The 25799-nt window shown below is 49.6% G+C and overlaps 1 protein-coding gene and 2 long non-coding RNA genes across 6 annotated transcripts; 2 read left to right on the top strand and 1 right to left on the bottom strand.

Moving 5' to 3' along the window:
- Positions 1–840: 840 nt before the first annotated feature.
- On the bottom strand, positions 841–25366 carry GPR143 (G protein-coupled receptor 143). Of its 2 annotated transcripts, XM_019718606.2 has the most exons (9): positions 24912–25366; positions 22406–22515; positions 21433–21527; positions 16608–16700; positions 14140–14249; positions 12522–12630; positions 10803–10920; positions 9394–9637; positions 841–1234 (listed from the first exon to the last, which is right to left on the bottom strand). In XM_019718606.2, exons 1-9 carry the CDS (start codon positions 25177–25179, stop codon positions 1140–1142), a joined length of 1242 nt encoding a protein of 413 aa, XP_019574165.2. In that variant the 5' UTR covers positions 25180–25366; the 3' UTR covers positions 841–1139. The 2 variants fall into 2 exon arrangements, with proteins under 2 accessions (XP_019574165.2, XP_074180307.1); XM_074324206.1 differs by lacking the exons at positions 12522–12630; positions 14140–14249.
- LOC141569743 (uncharacterized) lies at positions 6220–16601 on the top strand. Of its 3 annotated transcripts, none has more exons than XR_012493526.1 (4): positions 6220–6718; positions 12030–12183; positions 13354–15024; positions 15450–16601. It is a non-coding gene; the product is annotated as an uncharacterized LOC141569743 (long non-coding RNA). The 3 variants fall into 3 exon arrangements; XR_012493527.1 differs by lacking the exon at positions 6220–6718 and adding an exon at positions 10913–11929; XR_012493525.1 differs by lacking the exon at positions 6220–6718 and having other exon boundaries at positions 10913–12183.
- LOC141569744 (uncharacterized) lies at positions 16692–23144 on the top strand. Its single transcript, XR_012493528.1, has 3 exons — positions 16692–21461; positions 22128–22158; positions 22422–23144. It is a non-coding gene; the product is annotated as an uncharacterized LOC141569744 (long non-coding RNA).
- Positions 25367–25799: the final 433 nt, after the last annotated feature.

Here is a 25799-nt window from a genome sequence, read left to right as displayed (position 1 = left end):
GCACAGCCGTGCATCTGCGGGAGCCCCTCTCCCCAAGTGCTTCTCTGAGACCTGTGTCCTTGGGCACTGCCTTCTAAACAAGCCTTGGGACACACGTCTGATGGGCTCCCCTGAGTCCTGTGCTTCCTCCAGTTGCAGGGGAGCCTGGGGAACGGAGCAGCTGGCATCTTAGCCTCCAGAGTGGGGGTGCGGCTGCGCCCCCTCCAGGATGGGGGGCTCCTCAAACCCAGGAGGGGCTTCCCGTGCTGGGTGCAGACAATGTCAACACAGATGAATGCAGGTGCCACCCAGGAAAGCTGACACCCCTTCACGTGTCCTTGACACTTTGGGTCAAGGTGTGTTGTTCTAGGGCAGGTCTGTCCTGATGAATGCGTAACCCTAGTGACCACGCTGGCGGTCGCCCAGTGCCCTGAAGCATCTGCAGCCGTGCGACTCTCCAAAAGCACAAGCCCAGAAGCCTGCACAGCTTTCCTAGAGCGAACGGGAGTCCTAACCGTGATGGGAAGAGAGGTGTCCCACAGCCGAGCCGTCTGCAGTGCCCTCAGAAAAGGGTCTTGCTTTTGTGAACACCTGGCTGAATTGCAACTGCACTTTCCAGTATTTTTGCCAATATTCCAAAGTGGAAAAATGGAAAGATGGAGACCTAGGCAGTAATCTGAGAATTAATCAGCTTGCAAGGATTCCTGAGACGGTTTGCGGTCCCTCTGGCGCCCTCTGGTGGTGAACGGAGGTCACGCCGTGCAGCTGCCCGTGTGTCGCTTTGCTACCTTGTGGTGTCACTGCCTGACTCGGGAGCGTTTGCGGGAGGTGTTGGGACAGAATCCAGGCCAGACCGGGAGCTCAGTTATGACTTTTTTAATTAACTTTCCCGAGCACTTGGACCTGGCATTGCATTGCAGCGTCGACAGAGGCTGCTGAGCTTTGGCTCTGGAAGCAATTGTTCCATTCGCAGGTGCACGGTCGTGGATCATGTACCATAAAGAGCATCCTCGGGAAGGAGCTGTAACGTGGTCACGAGAGTGAGCTTTTGAGGGACGCCACACACCTGGCAGAGACGGGAAGGGGAGGACACACTTCTCAGGAAGGAGAAATGCAGCGTCTGAGCACAGGAGGGAGGGACCGTCCCCGCCACGTCCCCCTCACAGGTCGCCCTGCGTTTTGGGAAAAGGTTCAATCTGGTGTTTGTTGCGGGACCCACTTGCAAAGTGGATTTCAGCTGTGCTGGCGTCGGAACCTGGGGAGGAAAAGAGAAGAAAGTGTGATGGTGCCATGTCTTGGACAGCGTTGCCCAAGCGTCGCAGATACTCCCGGGTGTGGGAACCGCACAGCTCACTGCACCGGTGTCACGGCAGGTGCAGCGACCACACGGGCAGCACCTGGGCCCCGGGCCTGCAGGACGTGCCCTGACGGACAGAGACCGCCACCCGCTGTCAGCCTCCTCGTCGTCGCATGGCTGACGCCACGTGGCTTTGGGGGTGGAGGTCATCAGCACAATGACAGCAGGGGTCACTCCTGCCAAGTGAGTCACCCGGAGGTCTGCTTCGTCGTTCCCAGAACACACCTTCCTCCAGGACCTGTGGCCGTCCTTGGGGGCGCGTGTCAGAACGGTGCTTTCATCCTGCACATCCCCTGCCGTGTGCCAGGGTCTAAGCTGCGTGTGGCGAGCAGAGCGACGGGAGACACAGAGAACCACGGCCTTTGCAGCTGCGCGTGGGGCATGTGACTGCCCTTCATGGAAACCGCCAAATGCCAGCGTCTCCACCACGGGGCCTGGCTGACAGTTGCAGCCCTGTCTCCGTCACTCGGCCCACTGGGCTCTGTCACACGCCGAGCTCAGTCCTGCCTGCCACCGGCCTTCGCACGGCTGTTTTCTGCCTGGAAAGTCTGCTCCATATTTTCTTGTGGCTCCTGCTTTGCATCCAGGTGTCAGTTCAGATGCTACCTTCCCCGCAGGGGGACACCCTCCAGAGAGCCCGTGTCCCGGCCCCACCTGATTCGTTTCCGTCACAGCCTCTCGCTAGCTACCTGGGATGTTATAACCGCGTGTGCTGTGCATTGTCTGTCTCTGCCAGTGCAATGCAGAGCGTCGCTGCACAGGAATATGTCTGTCTTTGCCTGGGGCCAGATCTGAGGAGAGTCGGGGTTGCCGACAAGGGTGACGGGAGAAGACCTTTTGTTGGAGCCGGGAACCTGCTTTTCGTGGACACTGGGCACCAGCTGGGACGGCTTCTGGAAGGCACGTCCAGTCCCATCGCCCATTCCTGCTGGAGGGGCTGGCGGTACTTCGGAAACACTTGATTGTCCCAGGGTCCCCTACGGTTTCTGAGAGCATCTTGGGCTCATGGGAACTTCCGTGCGATTTCTGACCTCTTTTCAGAAAGACCCTGGGCTGGGCTGTCACACGGTGGCGTGTGACCAAGGCCTGGGCTGAGGACATTCCTGTGACTTCACACTTTGGGGCATGCGCTGACTCCTGTGGCTTTTTAACGTTTCCTGGTTCTCTCATCCTTCCCCTGGGGCTCCACGGAGGAGATGCATTTGTGCCGTAACAACCTTCTCAGATGCCAGTGCGGCTGCTGCCAAGACCCCTGAGCCCAGCCCTGCCTGCACTTAATTCACTGGGTGCTGACAGTTGTGGTCTTAGGCGTCTCCGCCAAGGAGAACGTGTTGGCTGAGGACGTGTCTGACACTATAATCCAATGAGGCCACTGGGGGGCGTGCACTAATTCTCTGTTGGTGCAGCATGTGACCATCTGACGAATGTCCCTGCACGAAATGCAGGTGCCAGACAACTCATGATGCCCAAGAGCCACCCCCTCCCTAGCAAGCTCTTTAATGTGCCTTGCAAGCCAGGCAGGCGCTTGGGAGCTTCCTGATGCTACATAGACCTTTGTCTTCTGCACCCTCAGCTGTTGTTCGTGGATCCCTCGAAAGCCTGAAGCTCGAGGTCGAAACCCCAAGTAGCGGGCACTGACCATGAGCCCTAGGGAGCGTATGACACCTGGGCCTGGAGCCCCTGCAAGGTGTTGGATTTGACCTACCGTGTTTCCCCAAAAATAAGACCCAGCTGGACAATCAGCTCTAATTTGTCTTTTGGAGGAAAAATAAGTAAATAGTAAAATAAAACCGGGTCTTATCTAACATAAGACCGAGTCTTATACTAATTTTTGCTCCAAAAGATGCATTAGAGCTGATTGTCCGGCTTGGTCTTACTTTCGGGGAAAGACGCTAAGAGACCCTGGGCGATCTGTGTTCTCTTCCACACTCGGAGCACCTGCTCTCCATGGGGCCACCTGCAGTTACATTCAAAGGGAGGGCAAGTGACACTGGAGAGAGTCACAGAAGACAAAGAATGGATATGATGAGAGCGAGCAAAGAAATGTGGACGTACAGGAGAGAATTTGGGGAAAGCGGCAATAATTACCGGAAAGGACAGTACAATGGGAGACTGGGAATTAAGGCGAGACAAGGAATTGTGGGAATGGCAGGCAATTGTGGGAGAAGAGAGATGTGGGAGAGACAAGGGATTGGGGGAAAGCACAACTGTGGAAAAGAATGGGAATTCTGGGGAGAATGGAGAAGTGCGGGAGAGAAGGGCTCACGGGAGCGAAATGGAGTTTTAGGAAAACTGAGGTGCTGGACGGAGGGCAATTGCGGGAATACCCAGGGATTGTTGGAGGAAAGGGACACTGGGAAACACAAGGAGTCACGGGCAATCGATGGAATTGCAGGGCAGACGGAGAACGGTGGGAGAGAAGTGGAATGAACGGTGGCTATGACAACAGAATTATGGGAACAACTGCATCGTGTGTAGGCAGGGGACTCGTGGGAAATACAAGGGATCATGTATGGGTAGGGGCATTGTGAGGACAAGAGGTCATAGGGCACAAAAGGAGTTGTGGGAAGGACAGAGGATCATTGGAGGGAAACAGAATTCTGGGAGAAAGGGGGCATTGTGGGGGGAATGGAATTGTGGGAAGGATAAAAGATGATGGGAATAATAAGGGATTTATGGGAACACCAGGGGATTATGGGAGGAAAGGGGGAACTATGGGAAGAACAGAGGATCATGGGAGGTGATTGGAATTGTGGGAGACAGGAGGAATTATGGGAAAATAATGGTTATGGGGAAAAAAGGAATTGTGGGAGTGATAGGAGGGTCACGGGAGAAAATAGAATTGTGGGAGACAAAGGATTATGGGAAGGACGAGGTCACGGAAGGGGATTATGGGAATATCAAGGATTATGGGAGGAAAGGGGAACTATGGGAAGAACAGAGGATCATGGGAAGTGACTGGAATTGTGGGAGACAGAATTATGGGAAGGATGAGGTCAGAGAAGGGATTATGGAACACCAAGGGATTATGGGAGGAAAAGGGAACTATGGGAAGAACAGAGGATCATGGGAGGTGATTGGAATTGTGGGAGACAGGCAGAATTATGGGAAAACGGTTATGGGAGAGTGGAATTGTGGGAGTGATGAGGCATCATGGGAGAAAATAGAATTGTGGGAGATAAGGAATTATGGGAAGGATGAGGTCACACAGGGGATTATGGGAACACCAAGGGATTATGGGAGGAAAAGGGAACTATGGGAAGAACAGAGGATCATGGGAGGTGATTGGAATTGTGGGAGACAGGCGGAATTATGGGAAAACGGTTATGGGAGAGAGGAATTGTGGGAGTGATGAGGCATCATGGGAGAAAATAGAATTGTGGGAGATAAGGAATTATGGGAAGGATGAGGTCACACGGGATTATGGGAACACCAAGGGATTATGGGAGGAAAAGGGAACTATGGGAAGAACAGAGGATCATGGGAGGTGATTGGAATTGTGGGAGACAGGCAGAATTATGGGAAAACGGTTATGGGAGAGTGGAATTGTGGGAGTGATGAGGCATCATGGGAGAAAATAGAATTGTGGGAGATAAGGAATTATGGGAAGGATGAGGTCACAGAGAGGGGATTATGGGAACACTAAGGGATTATGGGAGGAAAGAGGAACAATGGGAAGAACAGAGGATCATGGGAGGTGATTGGAATTGTAGGAGACAAAGAATTATGGGAAGGATGAGGTCACGGAAGGGGATTATGGGAGGAAAGGGGAACTATGGGAAGAAGAGAGGCTCATTGGAGGTGATTGGAATTGTGGGAGACAGGAGGAATTATGGGAAAATAACACGTGGGAAAGAAAGGAATTATGGGAATTAGGGCTCATGGGAGAAAATAGAATTGTGGGAGACAAGAAATTGTGGCAAGGATGAGGTCACGGATAAGGGATTGTGGGAACACCAAGGGATTATGGGAGGAAAGGGGAGCTGTGGGAATGATGGGATCATGAGTGAGAAATAGAATTTTGAGAGAAACAGTACATTGTGGGAGGAAAATGGAATTGTGTGAAAGACAAAGGGTCTTAGGAGAGAAAGTAATCGTGGGAAGGACAGGGATCATGGGAGAGACAACGGGAATTGTGAGACTACTAAGGGTTATTGGAGGAATGGCGAATAGTTGGAATCCCCCATAGAAGTGGAATTGTGGGAGACTCAAGGAATTACGGGCATGACCAGGCATCATGGCAGAGAAAGGGGAATTGTGGGAAGCACATAGTATTGTGGGAATGACAAGGCATCATGGGAAGAAAGGGGCATTAGGGGACCATGGGAGAGAAATAGAATTGTGGGGGAAGCAGAGCATTGTGAGGGAGAAGAGGAGGACAAAGGATGGTGGGAATGAGAGGGGAATTGTGGGAAGAGCAGAGTATTATGGGAGGACAGGGGAATTGTGGGAAGACCAGAGTATTATGGGAGCACAGGGGGACTATGGGAAGGACAGAACAATGGGAGGTGATAGGAATTGTGGGAGACAATGACTATGGGAAAGAGAGGGTCCTGGGAGAGAAGTAGCATTGTGGGAGAAAGAGGAAGGGGGCGAGCATGGGTAGGGGTTGTGGGAACAGCAAGGGACTGTTGGCCCCCAGGAGAGGCGAGGCGGCCTCCTCCCCAAACAGCATTTGTGGGAATCAGCCCCCTGCTCCCAAAAGGAAGCTGCCCCAATCGTGTGTCTCTCCTCGTAGAGAATTGTCAGTCTCGTTACCCAATGCTAACAGCTAAACGTCTACTCAGGAAGACTCTTTCGAGGGGATAGAATCGGGGTAGACGACGGAGGGTAACATTAATCCCAACAATGGCAGCAACTGAGACTTAATTAGAAACAAGGATCATAGATCTGACTATTTACTATTCCTTCTTCTTGATTAGGTCATAAATGAGCTTATTGCAATAGCAATTTCAGGATATAGAGCAAGTGATAAATTTAAGGTTATAGTATGGTTCATGAAAAGTGTATATTATATATATATACATATACACACAAGTACGTATTAATATAAATGCAGATATGTGTATAACATATTACTTGCCGGCAAGTGGCCCCTGAGACATGTGGCCCGGGGGAGAGTTCAGGGGAATGCCAGACTTGTCCCCAGAGGGCAGTGGTGATGACGGCCCAGAGACCCATGTGGGGATCTTCATAAGGGGCTGAAGTGTCCTAAGCAGCGAAATACTGAAACGATTTAATTTCTGAATCCCATCCCTCTGAATTCTTCTTAGCATCCTGGATGCAGATTCCGGCAGAGGGTCACTAAACGGAGCAGTGACGACGGTACCTTAGGGGCACGCTACGCCGTTTTGCTGCCGCTCCAGGAGCATGTCCACCACGGTAAGGGAGGACTACGGTACACTTAAAAGGATGATTGTTATCGTATGTGAGTGGTATTTCGATTTTTTTAAAAAGCAAAGGAGCGGGGAAAGCAGCGTGCGACTGGCACCACTCCACAATTAGCTGTGAGCCCTGCAGCCAGAAGTCTGAAGGAAAACTCCAACTTCAGCAGGTAACACACTGTGCACACTCGAGGATTTTTAAGACGTTTCCTTCCTCCATTATTTTCCAAAATATTAATTGACTAAACATGGAGTTCCAGTCTGAAAGACAGACTCCTCTTCAGGCATGGTGACACTGCGTGAACGAGGCCGTTATCTGAACCTTGCAAACGCTGTCACTGAGGAGGAGGTGAGGGAAGCCAGCCTGACACAGCAGCTGCCAGGACGCCCACCCTCGTGGTCTCTCTACTGGGTCTTCATCTGCTGTCCCTGAAACCCCTGTGTGTAAACTTACGACCTAGGAGGGGCGGACCCATAAACAGCTTGCAGGAGAGAGCGAGACTAAGGAAATGCCGATTGAGCGTGTTCCTTGGTGGTGATTGGGGCAGGGGCAGATTGGAGTAGGTTTTATTGGGATTTCCGATGTTTTACTTGACCTTGAAAGATGGGCCCAGCCACTTAAAAATGCCAGGATGGGAACGGCAACAAAGCCAGATACTTCGAGATAAAAATGTTTAGCTCACTCCACACGTGGCACCACGCTCACTGCAACCCCACTGGTGGTTCCCTCATCCTTGGTGAATGATGTGACTGGACAGAAAGTCTGGGAACACATGGTCTCTGTCTAGTAGCCACGCCTACTGTACCCCGTGGAGGTGCCCGATGTGAACCAGACAGTACCCGTCTCCAGGAATCTATCAGTTCGTCACCTTATTTTTCAGCCCTCGGAGTAAACCCCGTTTCTCACCTGGAAACAAACCCTCCTTCAATGTATCTGAATAGTAAGTAGCAGTGGGGAAAAACATGAAACTCTGAAGTCATTTCCAGACTTCTTTCTGCGTATTTTCTTTGTTCCACATGTCAACACTATCTCTGCACAAAGTGGTTTGGGTTGTGCGGTGTTTGTCTTTGGTTTAGCTCACACGTGTGTGCGTGTGTGTGTGTGTGTGTGTGTTCATGTAGCTCAGACAACATGTTGGGGAAAGCAAATGTACGGTTCCAGGCTTTGGAGAGACTACTTATTCTGAGACACTGGTTCTGAACTGGGGTTGCTGGGTCCCCCGGGGGCCGTTTATCAATGCCTGGAATCCGTTTTGGTTGTCACGACTGGGAGAAGTGCTAGCTACTGGCACTGAGTGGGTGGAGGCCAGAGATGGGGCCCAACACCCCCAGTACCCAGGACGTCCCTCAGGACAAAGACTCACACAGCTCTAAATGCCCAGGATGAGGACCCCCTCTGAAAGAACAGACAGGAGATGGGAAAGGCCTGGAACAGAGAACTCGGGTCCTCGCCTCCCAACCCCAGTGCCCGCTGAGGAAAGGCAAAGCAGCCCTACGCCGCTGCACACACCCGCTCGGCCTTCTTAAGTGTCCTGCTCTCTCAGCTCTCCTCTCCCCCTGTTCAGACAACCCGTGCGCTCCCATAAAATGACAGCTACCAACGACCTCCTCTCAAGGATCTGTTTGCTCGTACATTACAAGTCGTCAGCTCCGTTAAAACTTCGTGGAGGTCAGAGTGGTGATTTTCAAACCTACGTTCATCGGAAGACGCATTTTTGCTAAAGCTAAACCTTACAAGGAACCCTAATACACACAAGGTAGGGTCGTACATTGGCAAAAATGTCTTTTGTAAGGGACAACTTGGATTGTATACGAAATGAATGTGATGAGAACGACGAAGGCTGCTTTAGCCAACATCAAACTCTGAGACAAAGTGCAGGTCTCCAAGAATCTGCATCAACTCAAGCATCTAACTTTTTCGGTTTTGACTTGATTGCAGCATACCAAGGAAATTTAGTTATGAATAGCCAAGGACCTGAAATGCAATGCTCTTTAGGTAGCTCGTCTGGCCATCTCAGGATAGTCTTCACTTAAATGAGGAGGGCGGGTGGACGTTACTCTGAGCTCCACACACACGCACTAACCTGAACGGGTGGGTGGGTCTGGGGGCTTAGTATTTGGTTCCCACGCATTTGACCATGCACAGTTTTTCATGCGAATTTTGGAGCAGGATGTGAATTGTTTCCTAGGTGCCTGAAGGACCACATTAGGGTCTGCAGGGCACAGTTTGAAGATTGCAGCACTGGGGTTTAAATTAAAAGGACAGAAGAGCCTGCATTGGCTGACTGGCTTCTCGTCTTAAATGCCCCCAAGTTGCTGGACGAATCAAACTACACTTATTATCTACAGACATCATGTCATACCGTTCACTGCCTGACAGCAAATGTTACTGAGGGGTCTGGAGTGACAAGTAATCTCCTATTCAAAATGCCATCCAGCCCCAGGGGCAGCCAGTTATAATTAACGTAAGGCTACAGAGCTTAATACGGAAATGAGAGGCAGCATTGAAATATTGAAAGGAGACGTGGATGAGGAAATGCACGATTAGCATCCGTGTCGGTCAGCTATGGTAACTTTCCATGCACACCCAGAGAACACGGACACCGCCTCCACACATGTCACCTCCTTGTTTGAGAAAGGACCCCCAGGGGAGCCCCGGGCCGCAGTCCCTACCTTCAGACAGTATGCTCAGGGCCTCATCAGAAGTGTGCCTGCTGACATGCAGCGCCTTCCTGGAAACAGGGCCGTCATGGGGCGCACAGGAGCCCTCCTGCGTCGGGAAGGCCCGCTCGGCGGCCGAGGTCGTCATCGATTCCCACTGGATCTCCTTCCTGGGAGACTGGATGCCCAGGCCACATCCTGTCCAGCCGTAGAAGGCCAGAGACAAGAGGAACCCTTGGGCTGGATTCAGTATGCCCTGGGCATGGGGACAGACAGACACGGGCCAGTGAGTGCCGTGTGGCAGGGATGAGAGCCCCAGATGCTCACAGAGGGACAGACTCCACTCGGGAGGCCCACGGGCCGGCCTCACTTGCAAGGGACCTGTTAGGTGGTTGGTTTGGAGCAAGACAAAGCGTGGCTGTAGGTGCCATATCTCCAAGGGCGCTTCCAAGTCAGAATTTGATGTAACCGAGGCTCCTGAGGTGAAGAATGAGTGAGTCCAGGTAACACCCCTCCTCTTACGTGCAGTAAGTGCACGGGGGGCGACCACAGCTGGGACTCCAAACCACAGCACAGGAAGGGAGACAGTGGACGCCGGTCTTATTTTAAACTCCTTGTGAATCAGATTTCCCCCAATTCTGAAGCGACGGAAATATTAATTCTGTGTAAGGCCACATGTATCTATCTCTCCATGTATGTCCTCCAGCTCGTGTATGTACTTTTATTACAGATGGAATTATAATAAAAACATTGGGGGAAATCGTCCCATGGTGTTTCCACCTAATTATCATTTCGTGTATTTCTAGCCAATATGTTTTCATATGTGAGTTATTATGTAGCTGTGTTTACCACAATTTTTATATTCTGCATTTCTCACTCGATACTCAAGATCAGATAATTGTCATTCTTAACATCTGCGTAACATTCCATCAAGACGAAAGACCTTAATTTACCTATAACCATTCGCTTCTTTTAAATTAGGGTTGTCTCTAATGCTTTATAATTATGCATAATGTTACAAGGAATACCGTCATCCCTGTGGCTTTTTCATAGTCTAAAGTATTTCTTCACGATAAATTCCCTGACAGCTGAGTCTGCCTGAAAAGTTTGACACACTCTGCCCAATTGATTGACCAGAGTAGTCCCCATTTAATGTTCCCCACAATGAATGACAGTAGTAGCTAGTGTACCCCAGCCAGAGGTAAGAAGTCCAGGAAACTATTCAACTCATATAGATTTAAATATTAGGTTGGTGCAAAAGTCATTGCGGTTTAAAGGGTTAAAAACAATTGCAAAAACCACAACTACTTTCACAGCAACCTAAGAACAAGACGTTATATTTCTGAGTGGGTTAATTTTTTTTTCCTTCTGGCTTTTTTTTTTTTTTCCAAAATGAAAACTTAAAATTAAAATTGACCTACCATAATAAACCACGTGGTCTTGGCTGCATTTCTGACATGTTTCAAAGAGCTCCCATTGATATCTGGTTGCATCTCAAGGTAGAATAAAAGGCTCTCATTGATGATGTTCGACAGCCAACTGTTAGGAAGAAAATGGCCCACGGGGTCAAGAGAACAGGCAGCAGATTCATTTTTCTAAAGGCTGGGGGTCATGGAATGTGTCTACCAAGAGCTAAAAGCTGTGAAGGGGTGGCCATTCAGCAGCAAGGAGGAACCAGCACATCGAGAATCTGATGTAAAAGTAAATGTCTGGGGCGGCCGGGTGGCTCAGGTGGTTGGAGCGCGAGCTCTCAACAAGGTCGCTGGTTCGATTCCCACATGGGATGGTGGGCTGCGCCCCCTGCAACTAAAGATTGAAAATGGAGACTGGACTTGGAGCTGAGCTGCATCCTCCAAACTAAATTAAAGGACAACAACTTGGAGCTGATGGGCCCTGGAGAAAGACACTGTTCCCCAATTTAAAAAAAAGAAAAGTAAATGTCTAACCACTATGCTGTACACCTGCAAGTAATACAAAATAATATTGACTGTAAACTATAATTTGAAAAGAATAGTCATGGGGATGTAAAGTACAGCATAGGGAATATAGTCAATAATATTACAGTAACTATGTATAGTGCCAGATGGGTAATAGACTTATTGGAGTAATCACTTTGTAAGGTATATAAATGTCTAATCATTATGTTGTTTTATACACCCAAAACTGAAAAAAACAAACAAACAAACAAACAAACAAAAAAACAACAACAGACTTTGGAGTTAAAAAAAAAAAAAAATGAATTCGATGTAAGAGACATGACTCCTTCTGTCAATCTAAGGCAGAGACCGACAAATCCTTCCAGTGGTGACACAACCTCAGGTGTAAGGTTCTAGCACTACACCAAATAATCCAGAATTCGGTCTTCATTTGATGAGTAACCTAAAATTTTGATGGAGACCAAAGCAAATCTTATCTTGACATTTTATGTTTGAATTTTTGGTGTTCTTGTTGGTAGGCCAGCGAAGTTTGAAACGGCAAGTTCAGTGCGTTTCTAGAGAGAGATCATTTTCGTCTCTCCTAGGAGAATGTCCAAACCTCCTCGTATCAGGTAAATTATTAACACCACGAAGGCATGCCCCGTCTTGCCAAGTATCGCTTCACAGCAGTGAAGGGTTTTCTGATTCCTATCTGTTTTGCATGGGTTACAGGTCTATTTTCAAGGCATCCACTTGAAACGGGGGAAACCGAGAGAAATTGCTCCCTACTCTTCTGGCCTGCGCGATGAGTCATCACACCAAAGACGTGCCCTCGGCCTTGTTCTGTCCTGGTGTCAAGACTGATGCAAATCGCTGGATTTAAAAGGTATGACCAAGTGCTTTATGTCCAGGTGAACCCTGGCAGTGGGACAAAACACCGGCTGCATATAGCTGGGACGTATGGAAGCTAAACTTGGTTCTTTTTGTTCTGAGGGCTTTAAATATAATTTCAGTAGATCTGACTCACTTTCCAGAGGTTCATGGATTTAGACTTCCCCTCCTGTCTCACATGCATTTCCTCAAAGGGCTCCTAGCAGAGTTTCAGAGATTTCCTTTCCAAAGACTTCCCTTTGGAACTTTCAGGTCACGCTTGGAAGAGCAAAATGGCAAGGTGCTTGCCTGTCCCTTCCCAGGGACAATTAAGAAAAGTAGAAGAAAGGTTACCAAATAACGAAAACCAGCATTATTTTGAAAAATCGGATCTTGATCATGGCGCCCATCCGTCTCTCGTTCTCTGTGTAAATGCCTTGTCGTCCTTTCAGTAAGGAGGCCACTGTGAAGAACAAAGGGGAACCGCATGTCATGTTCACTAATGACACTGAGCGACAGGGAAGGGAATCAAAGCAGTCATCAGCCTGTGAGCAGAGCCAGGAAAGCATGAAGCACGGCAAGACACTGCCCCACTCTCCTCACAGCGCCCACGTTGGCGTTCCCGTAGACTCAAGGGAATATGTATAATATGTATATTTTTTTTTTTTTTTTGGGGGGGGGAGGAATATACTTTTTAATCTTTTACTTTGAAACAAGTTTAGAGTTACATAAGATTTGCAAATCTAGTACAGGGAGTTCCTGTATACTTATACCCAGCTTCCCCCAAAAGTAACATCTTACATAACCGTGATCACCTTTGTCACAATGATGAAAACATTGGGACAGTACTATTAATTAAACTCAGGATTTTATTTGGATTTTACTAGCTCAGGAACTAAATTTTTAAAGGTTTATATTTCCTGTTCTAAAAATAATGCACACGTGCTCTTTTAAAATGTTGCAAAATTTAAAATTTCGCCTATACACATGGTGGAAAATATTAAAAAGTTTGGAGAAGAACGAATGGCCCACGGCCCACCCAGCCACAACCACTGTTAACATCTGTGTCTTTTTGGAGTCTTTTTTCTATAAGTCATTTTCATTTGTTTGGTGTAATCAAATCACTATTTGTAATGCAACTTTGTTTTAAAAAATGCTACATTTAATCCCCAATTTTTCAAGGTAGATGTGAAAAGAGCGATCCCAAGAGCCTCAGTGATTTCCTGTCCTCAGCGGTAGAGTACTCTAAATGGTTTAAAGTTCTACAATCATCAGCTGATCCTCAAGCGACCTTCCCCTCTCATTCTGCCCTTGAGAGGTTCACGCAGCTCCAGGCGGTGGGAGACGTACGTGCTCCAGGACACGCTTCCTTGAGGATGGGGTCGGGGCTGGAATGCAGCTCCCAGCCTCAACCCAGAGGTCTTTCCGGTGCATTCTGCTGACTTACAACATCCCTCTTTATCCAGTTCTTACCATTGCATCTGACTCATTTCCTGTGCTCTGCTTCCTGTTTCCTGCCCCACTGAGAAAAGACACAGGCCAAGGACGTTGTGGGAGTAACCAGGCCCACAACTCTTTGCTCCATAGTGCATGTGTGTACCCCTCTCCTTCCCCCTCCTTCTGCTCCTGTCTCATCTCCACTGTTTTCCAGGGCCACTCCTGAGGCCGCCAAGGCATGCCAAGAGCAGACCCAGCATGGCCCAGACGGAAGTGACAAGTCTTCTGGGGCTGGCCTTCAGCTAACAAACATTGCCCAAGAACGGGTGTAGCCCAGGACCAAGTCAGCTTGCTCACTTGCATTCATTAAACCTGCTCACTTTCTCCAAGTGTAGCGCTCTTACATCTCTGGAGGATGACACATGAGGTCCGTTGTCCTAGATCATTCCAGAAGGACAGTGCGTGTCATTATCTGAGCCCAAGGCCTGGGGCCGTCCTCGTGGCCCTGCACTTGGAGAACTTCCCCAGTCTTTACCTGCAGTCAGTGTCTTTCGGAACAGGATGGGGTTGGCCACGAGGACAAGGAGCAGTGGCAAGTACGTGGTGACGTAGTGGGGGATGGCGTGATCCAGGCCCCGCTCACACCTGACGGACGAAAAGCAAGTCATTATCGAAAACACAGCTTTGCCGAAAATACGCCTACTTATCTGGAAGCCGAGATAAGAGGACCAAAGCAATCTAGTCCTGACTCTGCCCGAAGGAAATCTGACTCATAGCTCATGTCTGTGAACGAGCAACAAATCACAGAAGAGTGAGGGAGATCAATCGTGTTTCCATTTCCAAATGAGAGGAGCTGAAGGCATCCCACGGGGGGCGGGGGCGGGGGGGGGGCGCTTTTACAGTCCCCTGCTGGGAAAAGGAAGGCCCTGGGATGATGGGTCCCCGGCCCCGGGTCTCTTCAAGGAAAAAACACACAGTTCAAGTAAGACAGACATGCAATGAGCTAGTCGGTCGGCAGCACTTTGCTGGCTCCGCCTGGCCGATACCACGAGTGGATTCAGTTCCTCTCCTGGAGCAACTCAACTACCCAAGCTTCATATTTCAGAGGACACTTGGTCTCATGGTGAATGATAACGATCATGGCAGTGGTTCTGCTCAGGGAGGACCACGATTTCTGTGACGGGTCAGGGTAACCGTCGGTCACATAGGACACGGAGGAGTGCCACACACAGCTATTGGCCAAGGGAGGACCTGTCAGCTAAGAAATACAGACTCTAGAAGAAAAATGACCAAGAGGAAGAGAGACTCAAGACAAAGGGGAGAGAGGACTGCTCAGGCCGGACCCAGGAAGGAGGTGGAACAGCCCCTGCGGCCACAGAAGGGGGAGTGGCAACAACCAGGCACTCTCGTTTGGATACTCGTAAGTATGGAGTGATCAAACCGGAAGGGGGGCCATGGCAGGAAATGCCAAAAATCCCACAGGGGAAATGCAAGGCCCGTCTTTTCTTTTGCCACAAGGAGGATTACAATACCACCTAAGGATGCCCCCTTCTTTTGAATAGAAACTCTCTTCAGCTGAGCAGGCTGAAATGTGGTCTGGAAAGGCTTGAGGGGAGAAGGGAAACTGGCAGAGGAAGAGACACCCTTGCAGAGACTGAGGGTAAATGCACCTGAGAGAGTGGGGATGGCAGCTTGCAGGGTGCCAGGGCTCTAGGTCATGGGGTGTGAGGTTGGAGAGATGCTTAACGATGAAGGTGCCTGAAAGGAGCTGTTTCCCAAAGGCTGTGGGGGCACCTTGGGAGCCCTGAGCAAAGGCACCCTCACGCTCAACTCTGTCTTTTCTAGGAGAGTCCAGGAGCCACAGGAGAAGGTGAGGGATAAAAATTCCCTTTCTGATGAAGTGCATCCCGTTTTAACAGCTGCTGACACTGTAAGTGTCCTTCTAAAGTTCCTGGGGAGAGCAGGCTGTGTGGGTGAAGTTACACAGATCTCTGTGCGTGTCCAACACAGCAAGGCAACACCGATTTGGACACATCTAATTGAGTCGCTGCAGGAAATCGAAAGAGAAAGGAGAGAAACAGTCTGCACCGCAGGGCAGCAAACTTTCTGTAAGGGGACAGATAGTAAATATTGCATGCTTCACGAGCCACACAGCCTCTGTCGAAGCTATGCAACTCTGACGTCGTAATGCAAACGCAGCCACACACAATCCAGAAACAAATGGATGTGGCTGTGTTCCAATAAAACTTTATTTACAAAAATGGGCGGAGGGCCGGATGTATCCTGAAGACTGCTCTGTGCTGATGCCTAGTCTACATAAGGTAAGTCTCAGGTCACAAAGAGACACTGTCCACACTCTGATTTTCAGTTTCCTATTGGAAGTTAGAGGATATATACTTGGAGAGACCTTGAAGCTTTACAGACGGTTGCATAGATGGAATTTTAAACGTGAAAGCACGCCCGGGACAATTTCAGAGGCCACATCTCCCTCTATCTGTATTCAGGATGGCCGAGAGCATCGGCTGGAAGAGGAATGAGAAAGTGTAGCAACCAGAGGCTTAGAATGAGCTCTTCTAAGAGTGACCCTTTGATTCTGCCACACCGTCTCGTGCTGTTTCTTCGAACGTTAAACTCACCTGCTCATCCCGAGGAAACTGGTTGGAAGAATACAAATGAAAGCGTGGGCATGACAAAGCTGTATCCACGTGGAGGGGTCGTGCCCACAGCCTTGCACACACACTGCTGTACAGGAGACCAGCCTCGCGGTGTGCAGACGTACTGTGTGCTCAGCCACCCACCCACACCCACACCCACGTGAAAGGCAGAGGTGGGAGAATGCACAAAGGTGCAAGGTATTGCCCTGAGCACTGGGGGTCTGTGAGCCCCGGGACAATGGGCTGACCTGCAGGGGCCCGGGCCAGGTCAGTGCCCATGCATTTCCTGGGGGAACACACACCGGGGGAGGGACCGGGCGAGCTGGGTTGTGGGGGGGGTCTAGCTTACCTGGACACGGAAGGGTAGTAGAGCATGAGGACGCCCTCCGTGCAGAGCAGGGCGGCCAGGCCCCAGGCCATGATGTGGTACAGCACGATGGTGCTAGGAGACAAGCAGATGGTGCTCGGAGACAAGTCCCGGCCAGGACTGAGAAGGACTTCCCATGACGGAAACCACCAGACCCGCCCCCACACTCCAGGAGAGTCGGGAAAATACACTCCAAGAGCTGCCTTCCTTTGCCTCTGAGGTTTGTTTCTAATTGAGGCGAAATTCATAGAACACGAAACGAACCATGTCAAGTGCACAGCTCAGTGGCATTTACTAAGCATAGTCATAATGTGCGGCCACGACCTCAACCCGGGGTAGGGACCGGGCGAGCCGGGTCCTAAACCGGCTGCGTCACCCCAAAAGGAAACTCTGTACTCACACCCAGCCCTTGGTAACCACAAATCCACTCTCTGTCTCAGTGGATTTCATCGAAATGGAACCATACACTGTGTGGCCTTTGGGTCTGGCTCCCTTCCCGCAACATAAGGCTTTCAGAGTTCAAGGGATCGAGGCGTGGGTACCTCATAAGTCCTCATAAGTGCCCAGCTCACCTAATAAGCAAGGTGTTCCTATCTGCAATCCTTCCCTAATCCCCGCACCCCTGTACCTAACTTGCAAGCGTTTTAGCGCTCAGTGCAAACCAAGGTCTCGGAAGAAGTGGGTGGTTACAGGATGTTTCAGGAGGGCAGGCAGCCTTCCGTGCCTGCCTCCCCCTCTGCACTGTTCCTACACAGTTATCATGCCCGGACAATCTCTATCACTCATCTCTGTATTCCCAGACACCCCACCCTGTTCCCCCAAAGGAGTCAAGGCAGCCCAGTCTGCCTTGCGGATGTGGTCTGACTATTCCAATCCAGTGTTTAATTGGCCTCCTCTGAAGGATGGGCCGGGGGGTGGGAGCTCCATCAGATGTGGCACTGTCACTCAAAGATCGATCAGACTCCTGGCAAACAAGAGTGCACCCCCCAACTCATCAGGACATGCAGACAAAGGGAGCAGTCAGGGGTCAGAGTGAAAGGACACCCCTCTACACAGAGCCCAGGAAAGAGAAAGAGACAGCATTAAAGGAACGAGCTTCAGGGAGAAGAAACATTTCGCAGCGGCTCTCCGGGACGCCGCAGACCAATGCTTCCAGCATGTTTTGCTTCCCACTTCATAACCAGTTCTGGGGCAGCTTCCCAGCGTCTGGTTTGGGAGCGGGTGGAGTGTGTCTTGTCCAGAAGCTCGAGGCTTTGCATGAGACTCAGAAAACGACCCAGCAGCTTTCTGCAAGGGCTGGGCTGCTGAATAGAGCAGTCTTCACATTCCAGACACGAATCTTGGATTGCAGGGTGATACTGAGGTGGGAGAGAGAGCGGGTGGTGGCGGGTGGGGAGGAGGCTAGGAAGGAAGCTCATCCACGCCTGGTCAGCGGTTCCCTGGCCCTGCATGGCCACGAGGGATCTAGGCCAGGTCACACAGGCGACAGCCACTTCAATCTCTGACACAGCCCGAAACCCACACCAGGGCCTGAGTCTGAACTCCACTGCGGCCACGAGCTGGAGCAGCCCAGGGCTGAAGACCTTCATCCCTTTTTTCTGATCCCTAGAAGGTCCTCCGAGACGCCCTTTTCTCTCCCACTTTCATTTTCTTAGAGCAAGTACTGTCTTCAATGGAGGGCATTTCCCAGGGTCTCCAGAACCTTCTGGTATTGTTAAGCCTGTGTATCCCACACCTGGAACCAAAGTAGCAGTTTAAATGTTACCTGTATAATGACATTTCTTAGGATTAGGACGAAAGGTAAAAATTCGCCCATGCCAAAGAAAACAGCTAAAGACAGGAAGGGTCTGGAAGGACACGTGGAGTTTCATCCAGCCGTCCCTGCAAAGTTTGGCCCCCTGCCCTGGCATTCCTGGGACCCCTCCCCACCAGCTGCAGTCTCTTAATTGCCACCTGCAGAATTAACTCCACCCTGCCCTTCCTGTGCCCTTGGGATCCTCGGAGTTTGCCTCCTGCGTGATGGGTGGGTCCTCGGAACCCACGCTCTGCCCGCACCCTGGAGTCTCTGCGTTCTCGCTCCAGCGGTTTGTCTATCCGCATGCTGAGCTCCCAAATGAGTCCCAAACACTCTCCTGGGTGTGAAGAGGGCTCTGGACTGCCTGTGCTGGCTTCTCAGGGTTCTGCCTGTCCAGCTGTCAGGCTGCCCATTCCAACCCCCACGGGTGGGGCTGGAGCAGTGCATCCTCCAAGACAGCCGGAGGCATGCATTTGCTCCAGCTTCCTTTTGGTGCCCCAAGGCTCCTCTTTTCCCCATGACTGGTGGTCTGTCGACCTCCCGTTGTGTCATAGCTCTGACCCCTCCACAACTGAGCGAGAGAGCCATCAGACAAGGACGGATACTCTCACTGGGCGTCAGGAACAAGGCCTTCTTATGCTCCTAGATGCGCACCCAAAAACATTCTCCATTTTTTCCCTTAGAAACATAACCTCCATGGCATGCAGAACTGCAGCATGCTTGGCCGACCACTATATTTTCTACCTCCTCTTGCAGCTCAGTGTGGCCATGAAACTAAGTTCTGGCCAATCTTGTGAAAGTGGAATTGTTGTGTAAAACTCTCAAGGAGGCTGCCTAAAGAGAAACCTCTTTTGCATTGCTCCCTTCCTCTTTCCTGCTGCCTGGAATGCAGATGTGATAGCTGGAGCTGCAGCAGCTATTTCGGGCCATCACACCTTGAGGATGGAAGTCAGACAATAGGATGGTGGGGCAGGAAGGTAGAAGGAGCTTGGGTCTCTGGATTGCCTAGCTCTGGCCTCTTTTAGTATGCTAGAGAAATTCCTACCTTGTTGAAATCATTATTATTTTTTGTCTCCAAATCTAATCCTCACTGATACCTGACTGGCTTCCTTTGACCTCAACTTTCTTCCCTAGAGAATTTTCACAACCAGAGATATCTAGGTTCTATACAAATGTGTAAGAGTTTGTATGAAGTAAATTAAAAAAGTAAAAAGATGGAACAAGCACAAAAATGAAGGAAGCATTAAACTTCAGGCCAGAGAGACCAAAGTTGATGATGTGATACACGTGAGGAATAGCAATGCTTTCAGAGCAGGGATCTGCTAAGACTGCCCAATGTATTCTATTAGCCTGAATACGATCCTTATTTGGTTAGTCCATTGGCTTTAAAAGTGAATTTATTCAACGAATTGTGCCGAGACAACCGGATATGTACACACGAAAGAAAAGAAAGGTGGACCTTTTCCTCACCTACACACAAAAAATTAATCCAAAATGGACCACACACCTCAAAGCGCTGAAACCATCAAACTCTTAGAAGAAAATACAGGTATAAATCTTTGTGACCTTGAGTAAGAGGCAAGGGATGGGAGAAAAATATTTGTAAATCCTATGTATAATAAGGAACTTGCATCTAGACTATGTAAAGAACTCCTACAGTTCAATAAAAAGACAAATAGCCCAATTTAAAAAATGGGCAAAAGAATTGATGAGACATTTTTCCAAAGAAGGTACACAAGTGGCTAATAAGTATATGAGAAGATGGTAAACATCACTAGCCATAAGGGAAATCACTCCACATACACTAGGATGGCTAAAATGTTAAACCCCAAAAAATACACAGAAAATGATGAGTGTTGTTCACGAGGATGTGGAGAAACTGGAAGCATCACACATGAGCAGGGAGAGTGTGAAATGGTACAGCCTCATCTCAGCCATTAGGCAGCAGCTTACACGGTGCAGTTACTCTGTGGCCTAGGAACTGAACTCCTAGTTACACACCCATGAGCACATGATGAAAACACACGTGCACACAAACACGTATACAAATGTTCTTTGCAGCATTATTCCTGGTACCGCAAAGAGTGAAAACACCCTAAACGTCCATCACCTGACACATGGATCAAACGTAGCATTGCATACAGTGGACTATTATTCAGCAACGAACAGGAATGAAACCCTGATGTTTATCTACAAGGAAGTCCCAAGGTTTATCGACAACATGGATAAATCTTGAACATGTTTAAGAAGCCAAACACAAAAGGTCACATGTTGTATGATTCCATGTCCTGGAAATGTGCAGAACAGGCACATCTAGAGACAGCAATTTGATTAGTCGTTGCCAGAGACCGAGGAGAAAGGGAGAATGGAGAGTGACTAACAACTCATACAGAGATTTTGGGGGGATGATTAAAATGTCATCAAACTAGATAGATGACGTGATGGCTGCACAATTCTGTGACTACTAAAGACAATGGATTTATACATTTAAATGGGTGAATTTTATAAAGCTGTTTTTCACACAAGCAAGCAGGTCTCCACCCAAAGGGGACCTGATTGAAGTGGACTGTGAACTCAGTGAGGGACAAATACTTGTGGACTTGGAGCCTGAAGACCTGGACACTCTTGCTTCTGTTTGTCACGTAGGTTGTCTGTGTCTCTGTCCCCTCACCACTCGTGCCCATGCCAGCTATCGTCAGCGCTCAGCGCTCAAGCATCATCCATAACCATTTACACACATTATCACGTTTACAGCTATGCCAATTCTAGTTTTAGTTCTGGGCCAGTTCCAAATATGTAATTTATTGAATGACTCGTTTTCAGGGTCCTAAACTCCTTAGCATTTTGATTCTGCCTTTGGCTTTTTATAAAAAGGAATTGCCGTGGATATGTCTGGGTGGAAAAACCAGCTGACAGATGCTGACGGACCGTGTCTGCCGCCCTGAAAAGCCTTTGGAGACCTTCCTTCCAACAAGGGAGCGGGCAGGCCACCCTGCTCAGCCCTCTGCCTACCTCAGACCTGCCGATCTCCGGATCACGAGGTAGGCGTCCACCGCGTAGCAAAACAGCCACCAGAAGCAGGCACTGTATAACAGCTGGATCCACAGCTGTAATCGGGAAGACCCAGCATCAGAACCCCTGGCGACAGGCACCAGACTGCCCCCATGTGTGAGATGAGCGGGCAGATGTCAGGAGGCAGCTGGAAAAGCCTCCGGAGACCCCGGGGCAGCCTGGGAAACCATGGGCCGAAGTGGACGCTCACAGGTGTGTGGCCCTGTCCTCCGTCTGCTCAGGTGACTGCACAGGCGAGCCCTGCCTGCTGGTGCACCAGTATACACGGTGGGACACAGCAACGTCACGGGGAGTGCGGCTTAAACCGGCGGGAGGGCTCCCAGGGTCTTTGCACTAGAAGCTGTTGTGCTGAGAACCAAGGAGTGTGGACAGGCCGTGACTCAGAAAGACCTTCCCAGTAGAAGGGGAAGGGAGGGGCTCCGTAGGCCAGAGAGGGCACACGACTGATATGCCTCCTGAGGAGGCCCGAGACAGATGGCCCGTCAGGACGCAGGCCACTGAGGGGAGAGGGGGAGAAGCTGTCAGTCCTGCTACGGACCGACCTTGGGATCATTCAGTGGGCTGTGAACATGAAATATATAGGTTGCATGCAGTAAAATACAGCCAATAAGTCCTTCACTTTCTTTTTGTTTTAGCCAGCTGGTTCTGATTGTGGCTCTGTCTGAGGTAAGGATTGGATTGTATACATTTGCTTAAGACTCGGGGAGAGAGAAACCACACTAAATGACAGAGGGCCCCCACCCCAGGTTCCTGATCAGTAGGTCTGGGGAGGGTGGGGGAGGGACGCTGAGAATTTGCACTTGGAACAAACGCCAGTGGGTGGGTTGCTGGGGGGGGGACCACCCCTTGAGGACCTCAGCATAACAGGAGCACAGGGAGGGAGAGGGGAGTGAACAAAGGGAAGCGTACTCACTGCACTCCCCACGCAGAAGGCGGCAGGCCAGATATCTGTCCCGTTCACCTGGGAGACGTTTTCAACGAAATCGGGGAATCCTAACCACGCCACAGACCGAACTACGATACCTAAGCAAGGATTAGATGACATGTTGTATCTGGTCCTAATTTGGATCTAAAGCTGACTTGTAAAACACTGTAAAAATAATGGATGGATAGATGGATGGACATATGGATGGATGGATGGATGGATGGATGGATGGATGGATGGATGGAAGGGAAGACACAAAAGAGGGAGGGAAGGAAGAAACACCATATTGGTGTGTGCAAACGGAAAAAAATAAGACTGAGTTACTCAGAAAATAACTACTATGGTGGCAAAGCCATCCCAGGCATTTTGATTTCTAGTGAAAACCATCATAAACCATAATCGTGTCTCTATAGTTTGTGTTTCTTTGGCATTAAGAAGTGATTGTGTGAATAACAATCAGTAATTCCTGGCTGTAATTTTAATGTCCGTAACTCTTCTTCATCCAAAAAAAAGAATGATTGAAAAAGCACAATTCTGAAGTTTAAAAAGACAGTTCTTTCATTCTTTTAAAAAATACATTTAAGGGGCGGCCGGTTAGCTCAGTCGGTTAGAGCGCGGCGCTCTTAACAACAAGGTTGCTGGTTTGATCCCCACATGGGCCACTGTGAGCTGCGCCCTCCACAGCTAAATTGAAACAACTACTTAACTCGGAGCTGATGGGTCCTTGAAAAACACAAATAAATAAAAGTTTAAAAAAACATATTTAAGATTTTCACTTGATAATTCGTCCTTGATACTTTGTTTTTGACATTTGTTATTTGTGAGTTTTTCTTCCTATTAGACCCAGATCCTGAATTCTCCTCTAAACAGCACACACGATTAAGGTTGTTTGTTACGTAATGCAATACTTTTCGGTTAAGCATACACTGTGATACACAGCCAAAGAGGAACTGCAAACAGCACAAACTTATGTACTAGGGTACCTAGTATACTGTGTAATACACAAGTAAATATATATTGTGCAATATACTAAAATATACACTAAACGTGAACTATAAATACTAAAAAGCTTAAAATAAATCTCATTATGAAGCCACTGCTAACACAAATCATGCTCTTGTTCTATGCAGTGCCTTATCATTTTCGGCACATAGCACTTCTCTGCACTCAGTGAACAGCCTGTGAGGTAGGCATCCACATTCTTATTTTTCAGGCAGGGGGTCCGGTCACCAAACCATCTGGGCCTCTGCTTCTGCTCACCTTCCCACAACATCACCCACCTCTCTTCTAAAGGTGAAAGAACATGCAAATATTATTTCACTGAGTCTCAAAAGATGTTTGGGTGCATCTTTATTTCCAGATATTCAAATTGCAGGAACTGAATGACTATTAAGACACTTTTCCAAAGTGAGTTAGCAGAATGGAGAAGAAACTCGATTTTGATTTAATTATCCTGCCCCAAGATGATTTTCATAGAAAGGAAGGCCTACTCCCTCAGGTCTGAGAAAGCGTAGAGGTCTCTAAAAAGTGCCATGCTATAGTTTAAAGCCGGACTGGCAAAATTTCTGTAAGAGCCAGACAGTAAATACCAGGGGTGCCAAAAAAAATGTACACGAGTGGACACTTTGGTCAACGTGGCTCAAGCAGTAGCTCGCCGTCATCAGAAGTGTCTGGACGCTGATGAGAACCCCTCTGAGCACGTCTTGTCATTGCAGAAGTCACACGGGACTTGTAGTCATTGTTTGTTATCGGTGTATATTGAGTATTACAATTTTAATAGGAATTTTAATCGTTTTCCTTTCCTAAAATGTGTATACATTTTTCTGGCACCTCTGTATTTTAGGCGTTATGGGGCATACTTTCCCTGTCAACATTCAGCATTGCCACAGGGCAAAGACAGCCCAGGCAATGTGCAAATGCATGGGCCGGGCTGTGTTCCCACAAAACTGCACTTACAGACACTGGCATTTAAATTTCATGGAATATTTACGTGCTGGGGAACACTTTATTGTTTTTCTTAAAAATATTTCAAAATATAAAACCATTCTTATTCTTAGCTCATGGCCCACAGAAAACAGGCAGCAGGCAGAATTTTGGCCTGCAGTTGCCTGCCAGTGGTATAAACCCCAAATCTGGAAAAGAAACACACACACACACACACACACACACACACACACCTGCTATTCTCTCACTGGTGGAATAACGATGCATCCATTATTTTTTCTGGGTTTGGCCTAACTGCACTCACGTTTCTCTAGCAAACTTGCAATAGCAAACCCTATAAACTGATTTTCTAGAAACAAATGTCTCTGGGACTTAACTTTCATGGACCGTCTTGTTTTGCAGAGTCCCCTAGTCTTCCTGTCGGGTCCCTAGGAAGCCACCTCTGGTTCTCCCTTCTCTGTGCTCCGAATATGCACGCGCCCTGCCCCACCCGCGGGCCGCGCCCCTAACCGTGCACGGACCGGGCTGCCCTGCAGCCGTGCGCTCTTACCCAGGCAGCCGAGCACGTCGCAGGCGGCAACCGCGCGCAGGATTCGGGTGGAAGCCGGCACGCGGGCAGAGGCCCGCGGGGATGTCCAGGGCGCCCCGGGGCCCGCGGGCCGGCGTCCGGGCAGCAGCTGCAGGAGACCGAGCGCCAGGCGGAGCGCGCAGCTGCCCAGACACAGCGCGTGGAACGCTCGCGGCTGGAAGTTCAGCACGAGCTGGGTGGCAGCGTCCCGCGTGGGGCAGCAGAAGGTCCCCAGGCGCGGGGAGGCCATGGGCTGTGCTCAGGGACGCGTCCCAGGTCTGCCGGGACCCCGCCGGCCGGCCTGGGTCATGTGCTGGGCCGACTGGGAGGGGGCCATCATGTGCCCTGGGCCTCTCCCCCCAATCCCCGCCCCCGCCCCAATCCCTGGTCCTTGCACAAAAGGCGCCAGGCTCGCTGGGAGCTGTGCGCCCTCTGCAAACGCCACGAGGCCTCACGAGGGTGATGCTTGGTCGCGAGGGGAGGGGGAGGGGTGGAAATAGCTGGAGGTCTGGAGGTCAGCGTTCTCCCCTTTCTCTGAGCCTTCTCGGTGGCTGAATTCTCCAGAATCCAGACGCCCGTCCCCAAAACTGCCATCTCAACTGATCTTCCAGAAAAGCCTGCCTCCTGGGCCAGATCTTTCCTGATTGGGACCTTGACATCCCTAATTTAAGGCGTTACAGGCACCAGAACGCGTTCATAAACTGTGACTGGTGTGACTGGCGTTAAAATAGTGCTTTTTTGTGTTCCCTCTCCTTCACGGAAACAATCCCACTGAGGCAGGGTTTTCATTTAAGATCAACAAATAAATCTTAAAGAAAGGGGAACCTGCTTGGTCTAACCAGACACACACACACAGTTTTTGCACCTTCC

The sequence above is a fragment of the Rhinolophus sinicus genome, chromosome X, assembly GCF_036562045.2.
Source record: "Rhinolophus sinicus isolate RSC01 chromosome X, ASM3656204v1, whole genome shotgun sequence".
Lineage (NCBI taxonomy): Eukaryota > Metazoa > Chordata > Mammalia > Chiroptera > Rhinolophidae > Rhinolophus > Rhinolophus sinicus.
Note: the sequence above shows the minus strand (reverse complement) of the source record. Positions and strands in the feature narration are given on the sequence as shown.